This window comes from Schistocerca piceifrons, chromosome X (assembly GCF_021461385.2).
Source record: "Schistocerca piceifrons isolate TAMUIC-IGC-003096 chromosome X, iqSchPice1.1, whole genome shotgun sequence".
Lineage (NCBI taxonomy): Eukaryota > Metazoa > Arthropoda > Insecta > Orthoptera > Acrididae > Schistocerca > Schistocerca piceifrons.
Genome location: NC_060149.1, coordinates 337,575,948 through 337,599,403, shown reverse-complemented (window position 1 = coordinate 337,599,403; position 23,456 = coordinate 337,575,948). Strand labels below are relative to the sequence as shown.

The 23,456-nt window shown below is 39.0% G+C and overlaps 1 protein-coding gene across 2 annotated transcripts in view; it reads right to left on the bottom strand.

Annotated features, from left to right (window-relative positions):
• Positions 1-23,456, bottom strand: part of LOC124721183 (plastin-2) — a 233,724-nt gene that overhangs the window by 119,479 nt on the left and 90,789 nt on the right. For both annotated transcript variants that reach the window (XM_047246023.1, XM_047246022.1), the window contains exons 3-4: positions 8,834-9,096; positions 6,160-6,367 (exon numbers count right to left, since the gene is read on the bottom strand). In XM_047246023.1, the coding sequence (XP_047101979.1) occupies positions 6,160-6,367; positions 8,834-9,096 (471 nt within the window). The remainder of the gene's footprint in view (positions 1-6,159; positions 6,368-8,833; positions 9,097-23,456) is intronic.

The window sequence follows — 23,456 nt, the reverse complement described above, 5'->3', positions numbered from 1 at the left end:
CAGAGGGGGGAAAAAGAAAGACGTTCGCAGAGGGGGGAAAAAGAAAGACGTTCGCAGAGGGGGAAAAAGAAAGACGTTCGCAGAGGGGGAAAAAGAAAGACGTTCGCAGAGGGGGAAAAAGAAAGACGTTCGCAGAGGGGGAAAAAGAAAGACGTTCGCAGAGGGGGAAAAAGAAAGACGTTCGCAGAGGGGGAAAAAGAAAGACGTTCGCAGAGGGGGAAAAAGAAAGACGTTCGCAGAGGGGGAAAAAGAAAGACGTTCGCAGAGGGGGAAAAAGAAAGACGTTCGCAGAGGGGGAAAAAGAAAGACGTTCGCAGAGGGGGAAAAAGAAAGACGTTCGCAGAGGGGGAAAAAGAAAGACGTTCGCAGAGGGGGAAAAAGAAAGACGTTCGCAGAGGGGGAAAAAGAAAGACGTTCGCAGAGGGGGAAAAAGAAAGACGTTCGCAGAGGGGGAAAAAGAAAGACGTTCGCAGAGGGGGAAAAAGAAAGACGTTCGCAGAGGGGGAAAAAGAAAGACGTTCGCAGAGGGGGAAAAAGAAAGACGTTCGCAGAGGGGGAAAAAGAAAGACGTTCGCAGAGGGGGAAAAAGAAAGACGTTCGCAGAGGGGGAAAAAGAAAGACGTTCGCAGAGGGGGAAAAAGAAAGACGTTCGCAGAGGGGGAAAAAGAAAGACGTTCGCAGAGGGGGAAAAAGAAAGACGTTCGCAGAGGGGGAAAAAGAAAGACGTTCGCAGAGGGGGAAAAAGAAAGACGTTCGCAGAGGGGGAAAAAGAAAGACGTTCGCAGAGGGGGAAAAAGAAAGACGTTCGCAGAGGGGGAAAAAGAAAGACGTTCGCAGAGGGGGAAAAAGAAAGACGTTCGCAGAGGGGGAAAAAGAAAGACGTTCGCAGAGGGGGAAAAAGAAAGACGTTCGCAGAGGGGGAAAAAGAAAGACGTTCGCAGAGGGGGAAAAAGAAAGACGTTCGCAGAGGGGGAAAAAGAAAGACGTTCGCAGAGGGGGAAAAAGAAAGACGTTCGCAGAGGGGGAAAAAGAAAGACGTTCGCAGAGGGGGAAAAAGAAAGACGTTCGCAGAGGGGGAAAAAGAAAGACGTTCGCAGAGGGGGAAAAAGAAAGACGTTCGCAGAGGGGGAAAAAGAAAGACGTTCGCAGAGGGGGAAAAAGAAAGACGTTCGCAGAGGGGGAAAAAGAAAGACGTTCGCAGAGGGGGAAAAAGAAAGACGTTCGCAGAGGGGGAAAAAGAAAGACGTTCGCAGAGGGGAAAAAGAAAGACGTTCGCAGAGGGGGAAAAAGAAAGACGTTCGCAGAGGGGGAAAAAGAAAGACGTTCGCAGAGGGGGAAAAAGAAAGACGTTCGCAGAGGGGGAAAAAGAAAGACGTTCGCAGAGGGGGAAAAAGAAAGACGTTCGCAGAGGGGAAAAAGAAAGACGTTCGCAGAGGGGAAAAAGAAAGACGTTCGCAGAGGGGAAAAAGAAAGACGTTCGCAGAGGGGAAAAAGAAAGACGTTCGCAGAGGGGGAAAAGAAAGACGTTCGCAGAGGGGGAAAAGAAAGACGTTCGCAGAGGGGGGAAAAGAAAGACGTTCGCAGAGGGGGAAAAGAAAGACGTTCGCAGAGGGGGAAAAGAAAGACGTTCGCAGAGGGGGAAAAAGAAAGACGTTCGCAGAGGGGGAAAAAGAAAGACGTTCGCAGAGGGGGAAAAAGAAAGACGTTCGCAGAGGGGGAAAAAGAAAGACGTTCGCAGAGGGGGAAAAAGAAAGACGTTCGCAGAGGGGGAAAAAGAAAGACGTTCGCAGAGGGGGAAAAAGAAAGACGTTCGCAGAGGGGGAAAAAGAAAGACGTTCGCAGAGGGGGAAAAAGAAAGACGTTCGCAGAGGGGGAAAAAGAAAGACGTTCGCAGAGGGGGAAAAAGAAAAACGTTCGCAGAGGGGGAAAAAGAAAAACGTTCGCAGAGGGGGAAAAAGAAAAAACGTTCGCAGAGGGGGAAAAAGAAAAAACGTTCGCAGAGGGGGAAAAAGAAAAAACGTTCGCAGAGGGGGAAAAAGAAAAACGTTCGCAGAGGGGGAAAAAGAAAAAACGTTCGCAGAGGGGGAAAAAGAAAAACGTTCGCAGAGGGGGAAAAAGAAAAACGTTCGCAGAGGGGGAAAAAGAAAAACGTTCGCAGAGGGGGAAAAAGAAAAACGTTCGCAGAGGGGGAAAAAGAAAAACGTTCGCAGAGGGGGAAAAAGAAAAACGTTCGCAGAGGGGGAAAAAGAAAAACGTTCGCAGAGGGGAAAAAGAAAAACGTTCGCAGAGGGGAAAAAGAAAAACGTTCGCAGAGGGGAAAAAGAAAAACGTTCGCAGAGGGGAAAAAGAAAAACGTTCGCAGAGGGGAAAAGAAAAACGTTCGCAGAGGGGAAAAAGAAAAACGTTCGCAGAGGGGAAAAAGAAAAACGTTCGCAGAGGGGAAAAAGAAAAACGTTCGCAGAGGGGAAAAAGAAAAACGTTCGCAGAGGGGAAAAAGAAAAACGTTCGCAGAGGGGAAAAAGAAAAACGTTCGCAGAGGGGAAAAAGAAAAACGTTCGCAGAGGGGAAAAAGAAAAACGTTCGCAGAGGGGAAAAAGAAAAACGTTCGCAGAGGGGAAAAAGAAAAACGTTCGCAGAGGGGAAAAAGAAAAACGTTCGCAGAGGGGAAAAAGAAAAACGTTCGCAGAGGGGAAAAAGAAAAACGTTCGCAGAGGGGAAAAAGAAAAACGTTCGCAGAGGGGAAAAAGAAAAACGTTCGCAGAGGGGAAAAAGAAAAACGTTCGCAGAGGGGAAAAAGAAAAACGTTCGCAGAGGGGAAAAAGAAAAACGTTCGCAGAGGGGAAAAAGAAAAACGTTCGCAGAGGGGAAAAGAAAAACGTTCGCAGAGGGGAAAAAGAAAAACGTTCGCAGAGGGGAAAAAGAAAAACGTTCGCAGAGGGGAAAAAGAAAAACGTTTGCAGAGGGGAAAAAGAAAAACGTTTGCAGAGGGGGAAAAAGAAAAACGTTTGCAGAGGGGGAAAAAGAAAAACGTTTGCAGAGGGGAAAAAGAAAAACGTTTGCAGAGGGGGAAAAAGAAAAACGTTTGCAGAGGGGGAAAAAGAAAAACGTTTGCAGAGGGGGAAAAAGAAAAACGTTTGCAGAGGGGGAAAAAGAAAAACGTTTGCAGAGGGGGAAAAAGAAAAACGTTTGCAGAGGGGGAAAAAGAAAAACGTTTGCAGAGGGGGAAAAAGAAAAACGTTTGCAGAGGGGGAAAAAGAAAAACGTTTGCAGAGGGGGAAAAAGAAAAACGTTTGCAGAGGGGGAAAAAGAAAAACGTTTGCAGAGGGGGAAAAAGAAAAACGTTTGCAGAGGGGGAAAAAGAAAAACGTTTGCAGAGGGGGAAAAAGAAAAACGTTTGCAGAGGGGGGAAAAAGAAAAACGTTTGCAGAGGGGGGAAAAGAAAAACGTTTGCAGAGGGGGGAAAAGAAAAACGTTTGCAGAGGGGGGAAAAGAAAAACGTTTGCAGAGGGGGGAAAAGAAAAACGTTTGCAGAGGGGGGGAAAAGAAAAACGTTTGCAGAGGGGGAAAAGAAAAACGTTTGCAGAGGGGGGAAAAGAAAAACGTTTGCAGAGGGGGGAAAAGAAAAACGTTTGCAGAGGGGGGAAAAGAAAAACGTTTGCAGAGGGGGAAAAACAAAAACGTTTGCAGAGGGGGAAAAACAAAAACGTTTGCAGAGGGGGAAAAACAAAAACGTTTGCAGAGGGGGAAAAACAAAAACGTTTGCAGAGGGGGAAAAACAAAAACGTTTGCAGAGGGGGAAAAACAAAAACGTTTGCAGAGGGGGAAAAACAAAAACGTTTGCAGAGGGGGAAAAACAAAAACGTTTGCAGAGGGGGAAAAACAAAAACGTTTGCAGAGGGGGAAAAACAAAAACGTTTGCAGAGGGGGAAAAACAAAAACGTTTGCAGAGGGGGAAAAACAAAAACGTTTGCAGAGGGGAAAAAGAAAAACGTTTGCAGAGGGGAAAAAGAAAAACGTTTGCAGAGAAAAAATGTTGGCAGAAGATGTTTGCAGAGAAAAAAATGATGTTGGCCATCCAGTAGTGTTTCCAAGTATTACATGGTTAAGTTTCTTGACAGCAGGCCACTCTACTCAGCAGATTTGAACTGGTAAACGTGTAAAAGTTGGACAAATTTATGACGTATCTCCCACAGCCGCCAAGCTCTACTTGGCACGGTGGCTGATGGGAGTAACTAGGTTCGTTCGAATGAAGATATCATGACCAGTCACAACCATTTCCAAACTGTGTTTACTGCACAAACGCAGTTTCGTGTTGGTTGTGATCATTGTGACACCTTTATCGAACCATATTTAGAATGTTTCAGCGTATGGCCACTTGGAGCACTAGTTGACACCATCATACACTTTTCATCACTCAAATGTCTTTAGTTTAAACACAGCGTCAGTTATGTATTTTATTCACGCTGAGCAAAGCGTGGTTTGAGAATTTATTCTTTTTGTCAAGTGCAGATAACCTCAAAAAGACAACTACAGTGCAAGAGTCGCTGAACAACACATACTCAAACACCACACAAAATACTTATTTACATATTTGCACTTGACAATGAGAATAAATTGTCAAAACTTGTCATGCTAAGCATAGAAAAATATGTAACTAGTGCAATATTTTATTATTTAAATAATGAATGACAGCTGCAGGCTTTCAAAAACATTTATTATGACATATGAAATTGAGTCCCATGTTCCTACTTCCCAGACAGTTATAAGTGCCAGTTACATCTGTAGTTTTTATTCGATAATAAACCTTCATTAGATAATAAACATGTCCCTGACAAGTCTTTCGATGCTTGTTATGTACATATATCACGCATAAAGTGCAAGGGGGTATCCTATACATAATTTTTAGAGCTTAAAACGTTATTTCCCACATTTCCCATCATTTTTTTGAAGTCCCTTGAAAAGTGTTAAAGGAGGGCTTCACTGTATATACACAAAGCCAGGGCAAGGGGGGGGGGGGGGGGGGGGGGAAATCAGCAAGAGGTGACTGATGTATGGTTAACAGTTCTCTCTGCCAGTACACAGAGTGGCCAGGACCTACAAAATGATCTAAGAGCAGCAATTAGTTGCAGCAGGAGTGGCCAAACAATATGCTACAAACTCCATGAAGCCAGTTTAAGACCAAGAAGACCTCATCACATCCCTCGCTTAACTGATCGGCACACGCCAGATCAACTTTGATTTGCTGAGGTACATAGGCATGGCACTGGCAGCTGCATCAATGGCACAATGTATTGTTTACAAATGAGTCGTGCTTTCGTCTAACATGATCTAATAGGCATATACATATATGTCACCATCGTGGTGAACATTATAGTGAAGCAGCAGTCCAGGAAATTGATAGATTTAGTTGCGGCTCAGTCATGGTGTGAAGGGGCACCAGAACTCATAGGCGATTGGACTTTCAGATACTCACATGCTGACTTAGTGCTCAAAGGTACATCAATGAGATTGTACTGGGTCACACTGTGCCCACTGCAGCTGTAATGTGTCCCCAGTTTATCCTGCAACAAGACAATGTGAGATGATACTCACCAGCAGCCACCATGCCAACATCACAGGACATCGCACTTCAAATTTTCGACTGGCCTGACTTCAATTCTACTTAACATTTATGGGATATTCCGTCCTGTAGCACCTCAAACTCTTGCAACTTGCAGAGGTCCTTCCTGAGGAGTGGGAAAAAAATTCTGCAAGAAAATGTTCTCAGACTTGTCAGGTGCATGCCTTGAATACGAGAGGCGGTAGTAGTGGCATGTGGAAGGCCCACCAGATATTGAAATGTTTCTTTTTATGCCTTACGTGACTTAACTGAAAGAGTTTCCACTTCGTTTATGACAGTATATTGAATTTGTGGTCACAGTGGCGAATTGTGTCATGAGAAGAGAACGGGATATGCATATTTCCGTTAAATAAAGGTTTCGTTTTCCATGACAAATGTATTTCACTCCAAACATTCCTGAATGACACAGGTGTTTAAAATTTTGTCCCTCTAATTTTTATGAGCAGTGTACTTTTTCACAGTCTTAACACACATCTTTTACATATAGTTCACAATCTACAACAGTTTTCATGAAAGAAACAAAAACATATTGTACATACCCTTATAATCTGCCACAAAAGACCAAGGACCAGATGAGGTTTTCCTTTAGCAAGGTCATGTGCATCAATGTTTACTATATTGCAACCAATAGCTTGGGATGATACTAACGCTAGAGTTAAGTTTTCATGCTTTGTGTACAGAGTCAGGTTCTTCTTATTTATGGCTCTTTCGTCAATGGTATCAGGGCAAGAGTGGTTTATTATCTTACTGCAAACAGGAAAGGTTACATGCTACGTTAGTGAAACCATTATTCTGAGTAAAACATGCACAATCTTTAAAATACAAGCTTTATATCACTGCACACCTCTCTCTGGCGTTTTTATCAATCTATGTGATTAATAAATCTAACACTAAGTACTATCCTTCAGGTCATTAAGAGAACTATCAAGCTGTTAACAACAACTGAGGACAAAGCAAGCTATTTCCACAATGAAAGTCAATTAACATGAATACTTCACAATTAACATGAATGCTTCATGTTAACGTAATTACTTCACACCTTACAACAACGCAAACAGCTTTCTAGTAACTGAAAAAATAGTTAAAGTTTCACATGGACTTGAAAGATAACAACATACAATAGGGGATTGGGGAGGGAGGAAGGGAGGGAGCAGTTATTCTCAGCTACGACATAATTCAGATTTCTGCAGTGGACTGCAACACAAGACTGAAAGGAAGGTTAAATCTTAACATCCCTTCCCCAAGACCACTGGGCACTAACATTTGTCTTAAATGAGCAAGGATGAGGAACAAATCAGATACAGCCTTACTAGATCACCCATTCCATTGCCCATACATATTAATTTAAGGACGTAATGAAAAACTTAAATATGGATGGCTAAATGGGGATATGAACCCACCTTCGTGTGTCTTACCACTGTGTCACTCCAATCAACAAACAAATTGGATTGGCAATGTAAATGAACAGGACATTCTTTTATTAGAACAACAAGAAAGGGCAACTCCTTTCATTTGTGAAATGGGCGACTAGAAATAGACTCAAAGAAAAAATAATGCAAAATGGCTCTGAGCACTATGGGACGTAACATCTATGGTCATCAGTCCCCTAGAACTTAGAACTACTTAAACCTAACTAACCTAAGGACAGCACACAACACCCAGCCATCACGAGGCAGAGAAAATCCCTGACCCAAAAATAATGCATTCACTATTTGTGCAGCAAGCTAAAATCATTGTGATCTAAGATATTGCTGCATCAATGACAACAATCAAAGCACCAACATTTCACTTCACTTAGTATAATGAAACTATTCCACCAAAATGATGACTGAATCATCATCATCTAGTCTAACTCAACACCACCACCACCACCACCACCACCACCCCCCCCCCCCCCCCCCCCCGGACCACCACAGAGTTCTCGACTGCTCCATTACATAAATGCTTACAAGAACAATATGTCCAGTCACACAGCAGAATAGTAAGGCACTGAAAACTTACACTGTGAAGGTAAATCTCAACACAAAATATAAGAAAGGAGCATAGTGACTGATTTTCTCATGTTAGACTAATACATTCACAACTAGTGAGAAGACATTACTGAATGAATGAATGACCAATGAACTGCAACTTTGAGAACACACATTACAGTTTTAAACATTTCTACTAACATGTTTACTTGCTTTTGCCCTGTAGTCAAGTGTACACTGCAATTAACAATGTGAGAATTTAAAACTTTTAAAACATTCTACTTAAGGACACAATTCACACTGGTCGTCAATCACAAGGCAGTGGTTGCAGAATTATATGATGAAATCCAAGTGTCCTTATGCAAACTTTCATTGCTGGTCACACATAATGTTCCAGCCAACAAGATAATGCCCACTTTTACACATTTCCAATCTGCAACCTCCTATTGACATATAAGTTATATTACTATAACTAAACGCTAGCTAGCAGGGTTTTTTAAGCCCTCAGTACACCTCAAATATAGTTTGAATATATTCTACTGTAGCAATTTATTGATATTTAGTTCAACTAACTTAGGAAAATGAAACTATCAGGAATGATACTACTACTACTACTACTACTACTACTACTACTACTACTACGAGAAACAAGATGTCAAACACTGAACTTTTAAAACCACGTTCAGGATTTGTCAAGTGGTGATGTAATTACCAACCACTGTATAAATCAAGTTTTGTAAACTCGGTGCATTTTTATCATACCCAAGCAAAGAGTTTCAGCTAACCTCTTAATAATAATTCCCGAAATCTAGGGAGGGAGCGAGGTGATGGTCGGGCAGGTGGGGGTGGGGGGGAGGGGGGTGCATGACACCAAGAACAGAAAAATAAACACAAAGAAAACACACACCATACATCTTTGCAAGCACACTATCATTATCAGTTTACACATAAAGGTTACAAACTACTTTACAAATGTTACAAATAGCAATAACAAAAGCTAACAACAATCAAATCACAATAATCATTTGGTTGTACTTTACAGTAATATTTTCATGAAAGGCGATTGGTCTCTTCCCATCAAGGAATGATTTACAGTCTTATGTAACTAGAGTAAGTTTCTAACTATATCTGAAATTATTCATTGAGTACTTATCTTACCAGTGAAGATGTATTGGTGTTCAAACAGAAGCACACCACAGCAAATATACAATAATATCAGAAAATGGTAAAGGACATTACTTACCATAACAAAATACCATCTTTTACTTTCTCATAAAGTGTCTTGCCCTCTGAGTCAATAGGTAGTAAGTGCTTCAGATCAGGATCAAGCCTCAGATTTGTGTTAATCCAATCAGAAAATGCCAGTTGCTCCTCCAACCTCACCGAATGTGTTGTACCTTCACTAGATGCATCTGACATTCCTCCAAGTGTTTCTAAATTCTCTTTTTTCGACACAACTTTCTTAAATGTGTTTCCAACTTCATTTGATTTTAGATCTAAACAGAGCTGCAGAAAACAAATAACATGCTGTTTAATAAAATCTTTTACTACATAAAGTGAAATTTATACAGGTGGCAAATGACTAAGTCTTTCAACATATGCAACAATTCATGGCATTTTTGATTATTCAAGTCAAGTTTCTTGTCTCAAGAATGAGCAGAAAATCTCTTTTATTCAGAATGTAATCTAGTCCATCGATGCCCTTGAGCAGATCTGTGGTGCTGGCAGGTTGCATGGTGTTCATGTTATCTGGAATGTACATGTTGAGCGTATCAGATAGGTAAGCTTTCCAATGAGCAGAATTTAAATTTAACACATTTTAGTGTAGCAAGGGTGAAGATCATTGTGGAAAAGTAAAAGTCTGCAAAATGCATTCTGACAAGTCCGAGACTGTGCAATTTTTAACAGTGGACTTCGATTAAAGCCTTTTGCGAGACACTGTAGTACAAGAACTGCAGCTATCACTGACAAACAGCTGCACTTATTTCTTGGAAGATAGCTACTTCATTCCCCAATACCATGAAGTAATTCTTAAGGTTTTATACAAATTGTGACAAGTCATTTCCGTGACCTACATCTTTATAATTGTGGCACATTTCATTTCGTGATTGAATGTGACAAAGAAAAATTGAAGGACAACACATAGTTACAACATAATCACAAAATTGTAAATAAGAACTCAAGAATGCTAAAATATCTTGTTAAAATATGTGATTGTAAATTATACAATCCTTTGACTTTTTCACCAACTTAATGATGGTATTTTTTGTTATTCATTAAAAATTAGAAGTGTCCAGAAAACAGACACTTCTAATTACAAACACATGCTACAGAGAACACTTTCCTGTTTTAGGGGTATTGGTAGTCATTTAACCCTTTATTTACTTGCAGGACTTAGCTGTCCCGGCATGTTTTGTGCAGAATTATGTAACTCAACAGCCCGTCAGACCTGTAGGGACACACGTCACATTCCTAAAAGTTCATGCTTCCTACACTAGATGTCAGCACAGACTATGCGCCATTTGAAAGCGTACACAGCAGACTCTAATATAAACGTCTGTGCTGCAAATGGCTGCTTGGTGTGTGAAATAATGCTGTGAAGTTACGAAAATAAAAATTAGGTTTATAGATACACTGATGTGAGTGAAAATATTTATTTAGTAACTTTTATAAATACTAACGTTAATTCTGATAAAATGTCTGTACAGCGCCGTTGTACTACTCAATCATAATGTGAAATATGACTGGTACTTAGGAGTCACAATCTGAGGTTGTATTGACGTTAGGTTACTTTTGACATATGTAGCTTTTTCACGTTTCATATTCTTTTAAAATAAAAAATGTTTCGTTGCTGATGACAATAAGGCAATTCATTTTATATAAAAAAATAAAAATGCTATTTATTTTGTTTTAGGCTATGGCAACCTATTACAGAAGAGGTCTTACAGACGACGAAATTCTTACTGAACTAGAAAATTTTCCAGATGATATTGACACACCATTTGAATGTAGTGATGGCAGTGAAGATGAAACAATGATTAGTAATTCAAAGAATAATAATGCAAAAACTCTTCAGGCACATGCTAGCTCTACACAAAATACAGCAATACCTACAGTAAATGCAAATGAAGAAGAGGAGGAGAATGAAAAGAAAATATTCAAGCTGTACCTGCCTCTGCTGTGCAGTGGAAGAAAAGGAATTTCTCCACAAAAATACCCATCTTTAGTCAACATTCAGGAGTAGCTTTAGAATACTTTGAGGACTGATACATCAGTTAACTTTTTCCTGTGTTATTTTGACATCGACATTGTAGAAAATCTTTTTATCCAAAGCAGTTTATATTCCCAGCAGAAACAAAGATGCATACCAGTAATAACCTCCAATGACATATATGCACTTCTTGGCCTACAGTTTCTTTTTGGTTACCACCGTTTACCCAGAATCCAAGATTACTGGTCCTGCGACCCAAATTTAGGTGTTCCACTAGTAAAGCATACAATGACAAGCAATATTTCCAAATTATTGACAACCTCCATGTCAATGACAATCTTTCAATCCCAGACACCAACTCTGATAAACTGTATAAGGTGCGCCCACTAGTATTGAGTTTGAACAAGAATTTCATGAAACTTAGGGATCCAGCAAGAGTACAATGTATTGATGAAAGTATGGTGGTGTTCAAAGGAAGGTTTCCAATCAAATAATATAATCTCATGAAGCCCATCAAAAGAGGATATGAACTCTGGTGCACATCATCAGACATGTCTCAGTATATTTATGAATTTGAAATATACCAAGGAAAGCAGAATAAATTCCACTAAAATCTCCAAAAATAATTTTGGTTTAGAGGGTTCTGTCGTATTGAATTTGACAAAATCTTTAGAAGGAAAAGGCTAATCATTATAATGGATAACTATTTTTCCTCTCCTAAGCTTTTTAAGCAGCTGAAGGACGTTGGCATTTATTCCTGTGGTACTGTATGACCAAAACGTGAAGGACTTCCAGAGTTTGTAGCAGGTAAGTGTCTGAAGAGAGGAGAGTTTGATTTTAGATTCTCAGACACGGACCTCTTGTTTGTCAAGTGGGTGGACAATTGTGCAGTTCACTTTCTTTCAAATTATCATGGAAATGAAATATGCACTGTATCCAGAACCCAGAAAGAGGGAACAAAGATTGAAGTGGGAGCACTGATAGCTGTACGAGATTATAATGCACACACGGGTGGTGTAGATAAAGCTGACATGTTTAGGTGTCTTTATGAAATAAAGAAAGTCAAAAAAGTATTTGTACGGATTGTTTTGTGCAATGGTAGAAATGACCCTTGTGAATTCCTGTATTTCATACTGTGACACAAAAGGGACACTTCCACTGTGACTTGAAACATAAAACTACACTTGGGCTACTCACACTTGGAAAGCAGATGTCCAAAAAATGGGGAAGGCCGAAAGATGATCAAACTTCTCCTCTTTCCATTCCAAATAGAAGAAAGGTAGCATTTTCAGTACCAAATGACATATGTTTTCAGAATACTGGATCTCATTGGCCAACATTTATCAATTCGAGAGGCAGATGTGACCTTTGTTCATCTACAAAAGTGGAATTTCTACCTCATTCAAAGTGTAATATCATCTTGTGTGTCAATAATAATAATAATAATAATAATAATAATAACTGTTTTTATAAGTATCACCAAAAGCAATAACACTTGCCGTATGATTTTTTGGGACTTCCGCCTGTATAATCCTGTCAAGACTTTTATGTGTTTTAATAAATTTGTATGATTTTTTAAATTAATTTGGTATTAATTCAATAACAGTTGAAGTATTGAAGTAAAAATTTTGAGCCCTGATTTTGTATTTTTTAGCATTCCAGTAAATAGAGGGTTAAAATCTGTATATTGAAGCACATTCACAGTCAAACCTGCAGTAGTACTCAACAAATACTGAAACTTCAAAGATGGTAAATGTAGACCAAAAATACAATATCACAACAAGAAAACAAAAAACAGAATCTCAGCGATTCCTGAAGCAGTTCGAGCTTTGTGTGCACACGCACAGAAGGGTTCACTGGCTGTCACTGGCCTTCAGTGTAGATGCACACCAAGCTCAAACTCTTAAGGGAATCAATGAGATGCCACAAGTAATGAGGCTCATGAGCAGGGGCACTGCATCAGTAGTGTGTGGTGTAAGTTGAGAATTTGGGTCTGACGATAGGCGTGCTAGAGTTGCCTGCTAAGTTATGGTAACCACTGTGTCCAGATGGCATAGTAGTCAGTGCATCTGCCTGGTGAACAGGACATTTGGGTTTGATTCACAGTCCGGTACAAATTTTTAACTTGCCCCAATGATGTAAGTCAATGGCCACTGGCACCTAATGTGTTTTATTCCTTTTCTTCTCAATTCATAGTGGCCGCAGGATCAAAATGGTGTCTGTTCTTTGCAACATGTCCGAAATAACAGACACCAGAGTTACAGGTATAGTTAGCTGAATGTAGCCATTACTGGAAGATGGCCTAATTAACTTACCATTCAGATAATTAACACTATTCAAGGACATTACACTTGCCAGTCTTCACTGCCAGAGTACTTTTTTTAACTACCGAAGTGTTAAAAAGAGAATGAAATATACAGGGTTATTACAAATGATTGAAGCGATTTCACAGCTCTACAATAACTTTATTATTTGAGATATTTTCACAATGCTTTGCACACACATACAAAATCTGAAAAAGTTTTTTTAGGCATTCACAAATGTTCGATATGCGCCCCTTTAGTGATTCGGCAGACATCAAGCTGATAATCAAGTTCCTCCCACACTCAGCGCAGCATGTCCCCATCAATGAGTTCGAAAGCATCATTGATGCGAGCTCGCAGTTCTGGCACGTTTCTTGGTAGAGGTGGTTTAAACACTGAATCTTTCACATAAACCCCATGCGATTTCTTTCTGTGGGGTAAGTCGGGAGAGCGTGGAGGCCATGACATGAATTGCTGATCATGATCTCCACCACGGCCGATCCATCGGTTTTCCAATCTCCTGTTTAAGAAATGCCGAACATCATGATGTAAATGTGGTGGAGCACCATCCTATGGTACATTTAGCTCCCTGCTTGCTTTATTCGTCGACTTCCGCGGGCTATGCGTGAAACTTGCCCGCACGCGTTCAACCGTTTCTTCGCTCACTGCAGGCCGACCTGTTGATTTCCCCTTACAGAGGCATCCAGAAGCTTTAAACTGCGCATACCATCGCCGAATGGAGTTAGCAGTTGGTGGATCTTTGTTGAACTTCCTCCTAAAGTGTCGTTGCACTGTTATGACTGACTGATGTGAGTGCATTTCAAGCACGACATACGCTTTCTCAGCTCCTGTCGCCATTTTGTCTCACTGCGCTCTCGAGCGCTCTGGCGGCAGAAACCTGAAGTGCAGCTTCAGCCGAAAAAAAATTTATGAGTTTTTCTATGTATCTGTAGTGTGTCGTGACCGTATGTCAATGAATGGAGCTACAGTGAATTTATGAAATCGCTTCAATCATTTGTAATAGCCCTGTATATGAATGAGCAGAGCCTACACAGAGATATTAAAGGCATGGCCACCTATTTGCTTTCTTTTTAGAAGTATGAAAATGAGATTTATACATAATTTCGACCTAAGAAACCTGATTATACCTCCCCCCCCCCCCCCCCTCACGCCCCTTTTTCTGCTCCTCAAGTTGTTATTCCTGTAATGGTACATATTTCAGTGTATTTTAAATCAGGCAGAGAAACGAATGTAGGCCCAATCAATTTCTGAAAAACGTTCTTTTAAAATGACTCATTTGCAGTAATCCTCACACTACTGGGTCACTATATTTTTATTTGAACACTCCATCTTAATAATATCAGTTCTTAATCAGTGCAATTTATTCCCTCCCACTCACTTCCAGCACTGTTTTCACATACATCATTGCTTACCTCCAGTAATTGCTTACCTTCAGTACTAAAATCCTCAAAACACTGGTAATATCAGTTAGCATTACACAACACTTAAATATTTGCTTAGAACTTACCAAGACAGCAGTACTGGTAATACTTGTTACAAGTAGCATAACAATGGTTCGCATGATACTTGCTGTATAAATACCAGAGCCAAAAACACTATATGTTGACTGAAGAAGAACTATATGAAAATGCAGTCCTATGTAGTTGTTACAATGTTTTACTTTTTATAAGAACTGTTTGAAGTAGTTTCCTGGCCCATGTTATGTATCCAGATTTCAATGACAGAACTTGGCCTATAATACATCATTCCAAGTCCTATACTACATCATCAAACAGCGTATTTGGGTAAATAAAAGTTTTGCACTCAGTGATAAATGCAAATGTCTTTATTACAATCCTATTTCTTCCATATTCGTGACTTTAAAAAAATCACCACCTTGTGATCAGATCTGTGGAAAGTAATGATTTTGAAATGAGTTATTAATACAAACTAAAAACCAATACACCCCACTTCTTTAAAGAATCAAACTACCATGCATAAAACAGCTTCAAATGTCTGATTACTTTACATATAAATTAATGTGTTAAATATTCGACATTAACCATTTAAGTGAGAAAATTTGTGAAAATATTTGAAATTATGCTTGCTTAAAGTTTATTGGAAGTCGCTAAGTGCCCTCACTGCGCTCCATTTTAAGCAAAACCAAGTTTTTCATGCATGTCAGTGTTCAGGACATTGTAGTTCCTGCACCGGGTATCTTACAGTGACATAATTTTGCAGATATTGGTTAAAAACAATCTTGGTTGCAATTTTAGGTTTTTATTTTTCAACAACGCGTTTTGCCTTATTTAGGCATCTTTAGATTATCTTTTCTAGATGGACTCGAGAGCCACCAAGATCTGCATAATGTGTTCCCGTTCACAGGAGCGAGTAACAGTAAGCCCCCATCTTACTCTGTTACTCGCTCCTGTGAACGGGAATGCGTTATGCAGATCTTGGTGCCTCTTGCGTCCATCGTTGAAAAATAAACTGAAATTGCAACCAAGACTATTTTTAACCAATACTGTTAAGCACTGGTTTGCTGTATGCCACATATGGATTGGAAGAAGTTCTAATTTTGCAGATATATTCAGTTGTATATGTGGATACTGTCTGCAAACTGTGTTATGAACACAGTTGGCAATAGAGAAGTAAAAAATTAAAACGTGTCTGATGTGAAGTTTTATTGAATGAACAGGAAAAAAAGGTGGTAAGTGATAAAATCTTTTTCCTTTCATCATTCTGAGGAAGATGTCAGTGACAAAAGGTTTGATAAAGGTTTCAAATTTTGTGTGAAGTTTGTTGGAAATCGCTAAGTGCCCTCATTCTCAAATACTGGATGAATCAAGTCCAGGTAGTTGCATGCCATCGGTTATGCTGCCTCACAACGAACGGTTTCTGGCTGTAATACTTGTCTTATTGTTTGAAAACTTTTAACGTAACATTATACCTCTTAATGAATAGATTATGACAACATTTTAAATTTTTAAATTTGGTCAATAATGTGAAATACTGAAAATCAAATTTTTGTTGCTCATGGAAGCTTTTGGGTAGGCAACTTGCAACTGGTAATGGGTTCTGGGATAGTCACTTAGTAACACAGTCGCCATCAAGAAAAGTCCTTTAAATCTTTCACTGATAATCTATAATGGCCGTTTACCTCTGAAGGGAGGGTCTTTCTTCTGTTAAGGGGGAAACTGAACTACGTACAAAGAATGAACTGTAAACATATTAACAGCTCCACTGATATAATTGTATCTGTCATACATGACATTTCACTGGTCAGTTACAATTCATTAAAAATGTTACATACATGATAAATATTTCATGAATAAACAAGGTAGGATAATTAGATGTAGGATTCACTTGAGTTGGTTTTCTACCTTAATAAGTGATCATATAGAAATGCACTGACAAACTGCCTATTGGCAAATGCATTGTTACCAAATACTAACACCACACGTCACACGTAAATGACATTTATAATGACAGACCACGACATATTGTCTTACAAAACATTCTATCCAGTAGTGGCGTACGTGACAAGAACACTGCATGTGTTACTGCTGCATTCATTCATGGACTGATCATACAGATTCGATGATTCACATTCTTCCACATATTTTTGCATTTCTCGAATTTTAATTTTTTATGTGATCGAGGTATTTGCATAGCACAGGCAACATGATCTCAATCAGTATAATGAATCATTTACAAGCACTAGTGCATCAACTTTCTTCTTCTCTAACAGTATTCCCGTTGAGACTGTATACATAGCACATGACCTACAGATGGTTGCATAATATGAACCAAGTGCTTTCACTCTAGCAATGTTGCCTGGCTAGTCATTCTACTTACTTTTGTAATGCTTCAACCTACAATTCAATATCATACTGAACATTTTCCATTGTCCTCGCATGTCACTTTTAACAACCCATCCTTCCTCAATCACATTTATCTTGTTTACACTTATCTTTCTCACTACCTGCACAACATGGCATTTTCCCCTCTGCAACCAGTAGCAGTTGCTACAAATAACTGACACAGTGGTTTATTCAGCCAGAACACAATAGGAGCACCGAAAAATGTGAGTTTCTGCTTTTTGTTCTAATACAAGAATTACGCCACCTGCAGTTAATTTCATCAATTCACGGTTGTTGCCATAACTGATCACGATCACATGTTACTGAGTAGTAGTAGCCCTCTCCACTACTTCAGCCAGTCGATAATAATGAAACAGTATGACTTCAACATCAAAGACAGAGAGGACCAAATTTAGTAAAACTTAAAGCTCTGAAGTGCTAAACCTCCAACAAGAAATTTACTCCATTGAAAATCACGAATGACATCCTACAAGAAAACCCTAATTGGGCAGGTATATTTAATTTATTTCTGACTTAAGCAGTACTCAGACTGATACTGTTGCTCAGAGTTCTTTTACATATTCAATTATATCTCCCATTTGTCTGCCAGCTTTATTCAAGATACCTGGAACCCCCTCAAACCAGAAATAAAGTCATCAGGTGAGGTATGTCATTCATGCTCTGAAGGAGATGAGCTGAAAAATTTATACGTAAGGAAAAATATATCAGTCCAAGGGAGCATGTATGGCATCAACTGGGGTTCAAGTCGCTGTCCTCTATATCTGTAACATGAAGCCAACCAGTTCTGACAAGCAAGAATTCTGTATTTACCCACAGTAGTCACCGCCTCTTATATATATATATATATATATATATATATATATATATATATATATATATATATATATATATATATATATATATATATATATATATATATTACAGTCATAAAAAGGTATTTAATGTCAAATGCATTTGAATTTTTTTGGGTACATCTTTAGTTGCTGTCTACAGTCACAGTGTAATTCTGCATCTGCTGTTTAGTACTGTTTCTATGCTGTGAAGTTGCTCAAATTGCTGAAGCACATGCACACTTGCGTGGTGGCGATCCACTATGAGGCACACAGTTCAAATCCTTGGGCTAGAAAAAAAAGTTCATCAAAACTATTGGCCTGGCAAGGTTCCAATGCCCTGCTCTAAATTCCAAACCTCTCTGCAGAGTCTCATGGAGTGAGAGAGATATGATAACAGAGGTGTTTATTTGTCCATTAGATGGTGGATCACTCACTCACTCACTCACTCTCCTGTCCGGTAGTGTTGCCATGGGAAGTCTTCTGCCCCTCGCCGACAGCCACTTTTTTTTTTTTTTTACATGTAACTCTTCCCACTCTAACATCGAGTGGTGCTACACATTGTGAATTTTGTTTTCCACTCCGATGTTGATCTTCATTCAACATGATTTTTCGCAGTTCTCACACGCTAAATTCTCGAAGCTGACAATGCTAGCTATGAATGGTGCTTCGTGCTGCCATCTAGGGGAATCTGTGTTAAACTGCTGCAGTTACATTTAAATGAATGTTTGAATTATTACATTCAAGTTTGCCTACGTGCAGTGGCTAATTGCTCATGTTCAGTTCTGAAGAAGAGATTTTACAGCTTTTAAAGGAATCTCTAAGATACAATGATAGTGACAGTGATTTTGATGATGAGAGTTGTTCATTTCTAAACAATTCTAGTGAAGATGACAGTGAAAACATTGAAAATGTGCATTTTTCTGGTAATTCAGCAGAAGATTTGTGGCAAATGCGAGGCGAAAATGATTCCAACATTACAGATTTTGCCTTTTGACAATTCAAAGTGTGGTTTTATCACTGAAACTGGTAATGTTCCATCACTGCCAGTCCGTTTCTGTTAATTTTTACAGACAACCTATTTCAACACATAGCACACCAAAATACATAACATGACCACTTCTACAACATTCTGTGTGGTGTAACCAAGGAAGAAATAAAATTCTGCCACGGTGCGCTACTGAATATGGCATTACAAATATTTCGGTAAAATTTTCATTCACTGTGTTTAATTTCGTTGAGTGTTCCAGTGGCAACTTGAATTTTTGGTTGTAACTAAGAAATTGTGTGAAGTTTTGGTGATATTGGTGTTAATTGTGGTTTAGTAGTATTTATAGAAGTTGTTGCCTTCTTAGTAGAGAGAATTTTGAGAGCACTATTGTAAGTTCTTTAAACAGTTCTACTGTTGCAATTGAACTTAGGTAACATAGACATTCAGTTTTTTCAGTAAATGTTAAAAATTTTTCATGAGTGAGAAGTGTGGGCTTTCTTGTAGGTTTGTGAGTAAAGGGTTATTGTGTGGGATTTGTTCAAAGAATTTTCATTTGGGGGAGGGGGGGGGGGAATGCAGTCGGGAAGCCAATGGGCATCCTAGCGAGATTTTTCCTGGAAATGTACAATTTGTAGCAGAAATAAGTTGATAGAAGAGCATGAGAGTAAGATCTGTGTCCTTCACTTGCAGTTACAAGACACAAAGGAGGAACTAGATAGGTCGAGGAGGGTGAAGGGTGCTGTGGAATGAGAACTGGCAGTTGGTAAGAAGGCAGCTAGGAGGAGCAGTTATCCAGACAGTTGTACTTTGCATATAACCAATAGACTTGACCAACTGTCAGAATTGAGTTGGGAAGAGCCTCTTGTAGCTGTAAGAAACCTGTAGCAGTCCTCAGCAGTTAGGAAGCCTTAGTCAATAGCAATTTCTAACATAAAGAAGAAAGTTCTGCTGCTAGGTACTTCGCATGGCACAGGTGTGGGCCAGCAGTTGCAGGAAGTCTTGGGTAGTGAGTACCAGGTGACCAGCATTGTGAAGCCAAGTGTAGGGTTGGCTTAGGTGACTGACAGCATAGCTGAGTAATATAGGAATTTTACAAAAGAGGATCAGGTAGCGACTGTGGATGGAGTGAGAAACTGTCTTTATATGGACAGGGAATATGATTTAGGTGGTGACCTGGTAAAGATAGCTACTAAAACTGGTGGCACTAATGTGTACTTCAACCAACTGTTTCAGCATCATGATTGGCTTCATCTTAATGCTGCTGTTAGGTGTATTAACATGGGGCTGGAGAAAGCACTGATGGCAGAGGGTGCCAGCTGTGTCTATCAATAGATAGCTTCACTAGGCATGGCCTGCACCTCAAAAGGTATGGGAAGGAGAAGCTGGCAAAGCTCATAGGTGACAGTGTTGTGGGTGGTGGTGGGAGCACTCACTGAAAAATTCCTGTAGTAATTTGTGTTAGAGCTGCACCTTTTTTAGCTTTAAGTCAGCTGATAGGTGTATCTGCTTGAAAGAAGCCCTCTAACAAAGGAATCACTTTCACAGGAGGTCAGGTACCCAAGTAGAGAAGGAATTAGCATATTTCATCAAAATATAAGAGGTATTAGAGGTAAAGTTAGTGAACTGCTTATAGATGATGACTGACATTATTGGTATATTGGAGCACCACTTACATAATTTGACAATTCATATGCTTCCTTTACCACGATACAGATTAGCTGGCTGTTTCTCAAGGAGTTCTTTGCAGAATGGGGGAGTGGGCATGTATGTAAAAAAACAGTATTCCATATGAGTCCATAAACGTATCACGGCACTGCACTGAAGAGGTATTTGAATGTTGTGAAGGGGCAGTTGAATTTAGTGAAACTAAACTACTTATTGTTCTTTTTTGTAGGCCCCCTAGCCCTGACTTCAGAGCATTTCTGCCCAAGCTAGAGAGGGTTCTTTGTTCACCTTATAAGAAGTACCAAAAATTAGTTATACGTGGTGACTTCAATTTTAATTTTCTATGTGATTGTGCAAGAAAAAGGATGTTGGAAGAACGCCTAAACTCATAAGATCTGATGCAGACTGTGTTTTTTCCAACCAGTGTGCAGGTGAACAGTAGCACAAGCATAGACAATATTTTCATTCATTCTTCATTACTAGATGGCCATTCTGTTAATAAAAGGGTGAACGGCCTTTTAGACCATGCTGCACAAATTTTAATACGAAAAGGCTTTTATACTCCAACAAATGTCACATTTACACCTCATTACAGAAGAAGAGTGGCAGGATGTTTATAATGCCGATAAAATAGGTGACAAATATAATGCTTTCCTTAACAAATTTCTCATGATCTTGAGAGTTGCTTTCCATTAGAGTGTTCTAAATGGGATACTAGCACTAATAGAGAGCCTGGGTGGCTGACTAGTGGTATATGGATATCTTGCAAAATGAAGTGGAAATTATATCAAAATTTTTGAAGTGGTCACAATCAAGCTACAGTAGTCCATTACAAACAGTACTGTAAGGTGCTTAAAAATGTTATTAGGAAGGAAGAGAGTATATGGTACGCAAATAGAATAGCTAATTCACAGAATAAAATTAAAACAATATGGTCAGTTTTGAAGGAAGAACAAGATCAACAATATAAAGTCAGTTCGTAGTAAAAATATTTCTGTTACTAGTAAGTCAGATATATGTACAATATTTAACAATCATTTTCTGAGCATTGCTGGTGAATTAAATATAAACTTAAGTTTCTACAGGGAATCGCATAACTCCCTTGGAAAATGCCTTACCAAGATTGAGGTCTGAAATATTCCTCAATCATACTGACAAGGGGGAGTGAGTCAATAATTTAAAACACTGAAGACTAAGGACTCTCATGGATCTGATGGAGTGCACCCTGTACTTAGCCATATTTGTAATTTCTCCTTTGGGAATGGTCAGTTTCCTGAACCATTAACATACTCAGTAGTAAAGCAACTTCATAAAAAGGGATAATGTAGACAATTTTAGACCTACTTTATGCCATCAGTGTTTGCTAAAGTTATTGAAAAGGCTGTATATGTACGGATAATTGATCATTTTATATGACAATTTGCTGTCAAATGTACAGTTCAGCTCTAGAAGTCATTTAACAACTGAAAGTGCTATATTCTCTTCTCTCTCTGAGGTACTGGACAGATTAAACAATAGCTTTCAAACACAAGGCATCTTTTATGATTTAATTAAGTCATTTCATTGTGTTGATCACAAAATATTGCTCCGGAAGTTGGACCATTATGGAATATGGGAGTAGCTCACAATTGGTTCACCTCTTACTTTAGCAACAGACAGCAAAGCGTCATTATTGATGTTGTGTGCAACATTGGCTCTGTTTCAAATAGTGCAGTTCATACTTATAAGTTCATGAACTTACACGTTCATGACATGTAGAAAACCTTATTCCCAAGAGTTACCAGCTCTCACTCAGTTAATACTAGACAAAAATCCAATCTGCATTTGGATCCGACATCCTTTGTTCTTGTGCAGAAACGTGTGCAGTATAATGCTGCATCCACTTTCAATTAGCTACCACAAGAATTCAAAAATTCTAGCAGTAATTCACATCTTTCAAATCAAAAGCGAAGCATTTCCTCATGCATCAGTCCTCCTATGCCATCAAGGAGATCCTTGAAAAATTAAGCTGTTTCTTATGTTATATTGTTGATTGCATTTACTTAAACTTATGATTGTCTCTTTTTGGGTTCATAAACATTTTATTTTATCTGTTATTGCTTTTATATTGTAATTCATGTACTGGAACATTTTATGAGCTTGGAGATTTGATGTTGAATTTGGTCCTATGGAACTACACATGTAAAATAAAAATGAACAGAAGTGCAAGAACTTGCAGGACTTTTTTCAAGACAGTGCTTATAATCATCTGACTTCTTTTCAGATTGTTTCACTTGCAGATGATTTATGCAATTTTTCTGGGCACTTCATATTTCTAATCCAGAGTGCTACACATGTCAACACTTAAGTTCAGTCACTTCTGAGTCAAGTGAAGTATGTGATTACTTGTCTCTCAAGTTTCTCAAAATTTATGAACCATATAGGTATTCAGCTGCTGATGAATCTACAGCATCATTCAAGGGTGGTGTGTTATTCAAAATGCACAGAGATTGAATTTAATAAGCATCTACCAGCCATACTTTGCTGAATTGTTTGTACTTTGTCACTTGGCATCCAGTCATAAATGTCATTTGGCACACAATTTGTGAAGTGAGAAACAAGCATTAACACTTTTACAATGGAATCCACCGTTTTCTACAAATACTGCACTTAAACTACAATTAAAAGATCAGAGCATCAATTCAGTGCGCACAAGGCAACTGAACGCTGTTTACAACCTCAGTCACCTTTCCTGCCGACTATAGGTGCCCAGTGACTCCCTATGACAATTCTTAAAACAATAAATGAACATCAAATACATAAGAAATCCAAAAAACATCATTTTCATTTTTCAAACCAGTGACTGGTATCATCTTTATATTTCTCCCACGAATTGCTCAATATATAACGCTAGAAATGACACTACAGTTATCAAGTAACCTCTCTTGGGTTCAAACTCTCACTATATCTTGTGCAAACTTTTACTTATTTATGAGCTGAAGT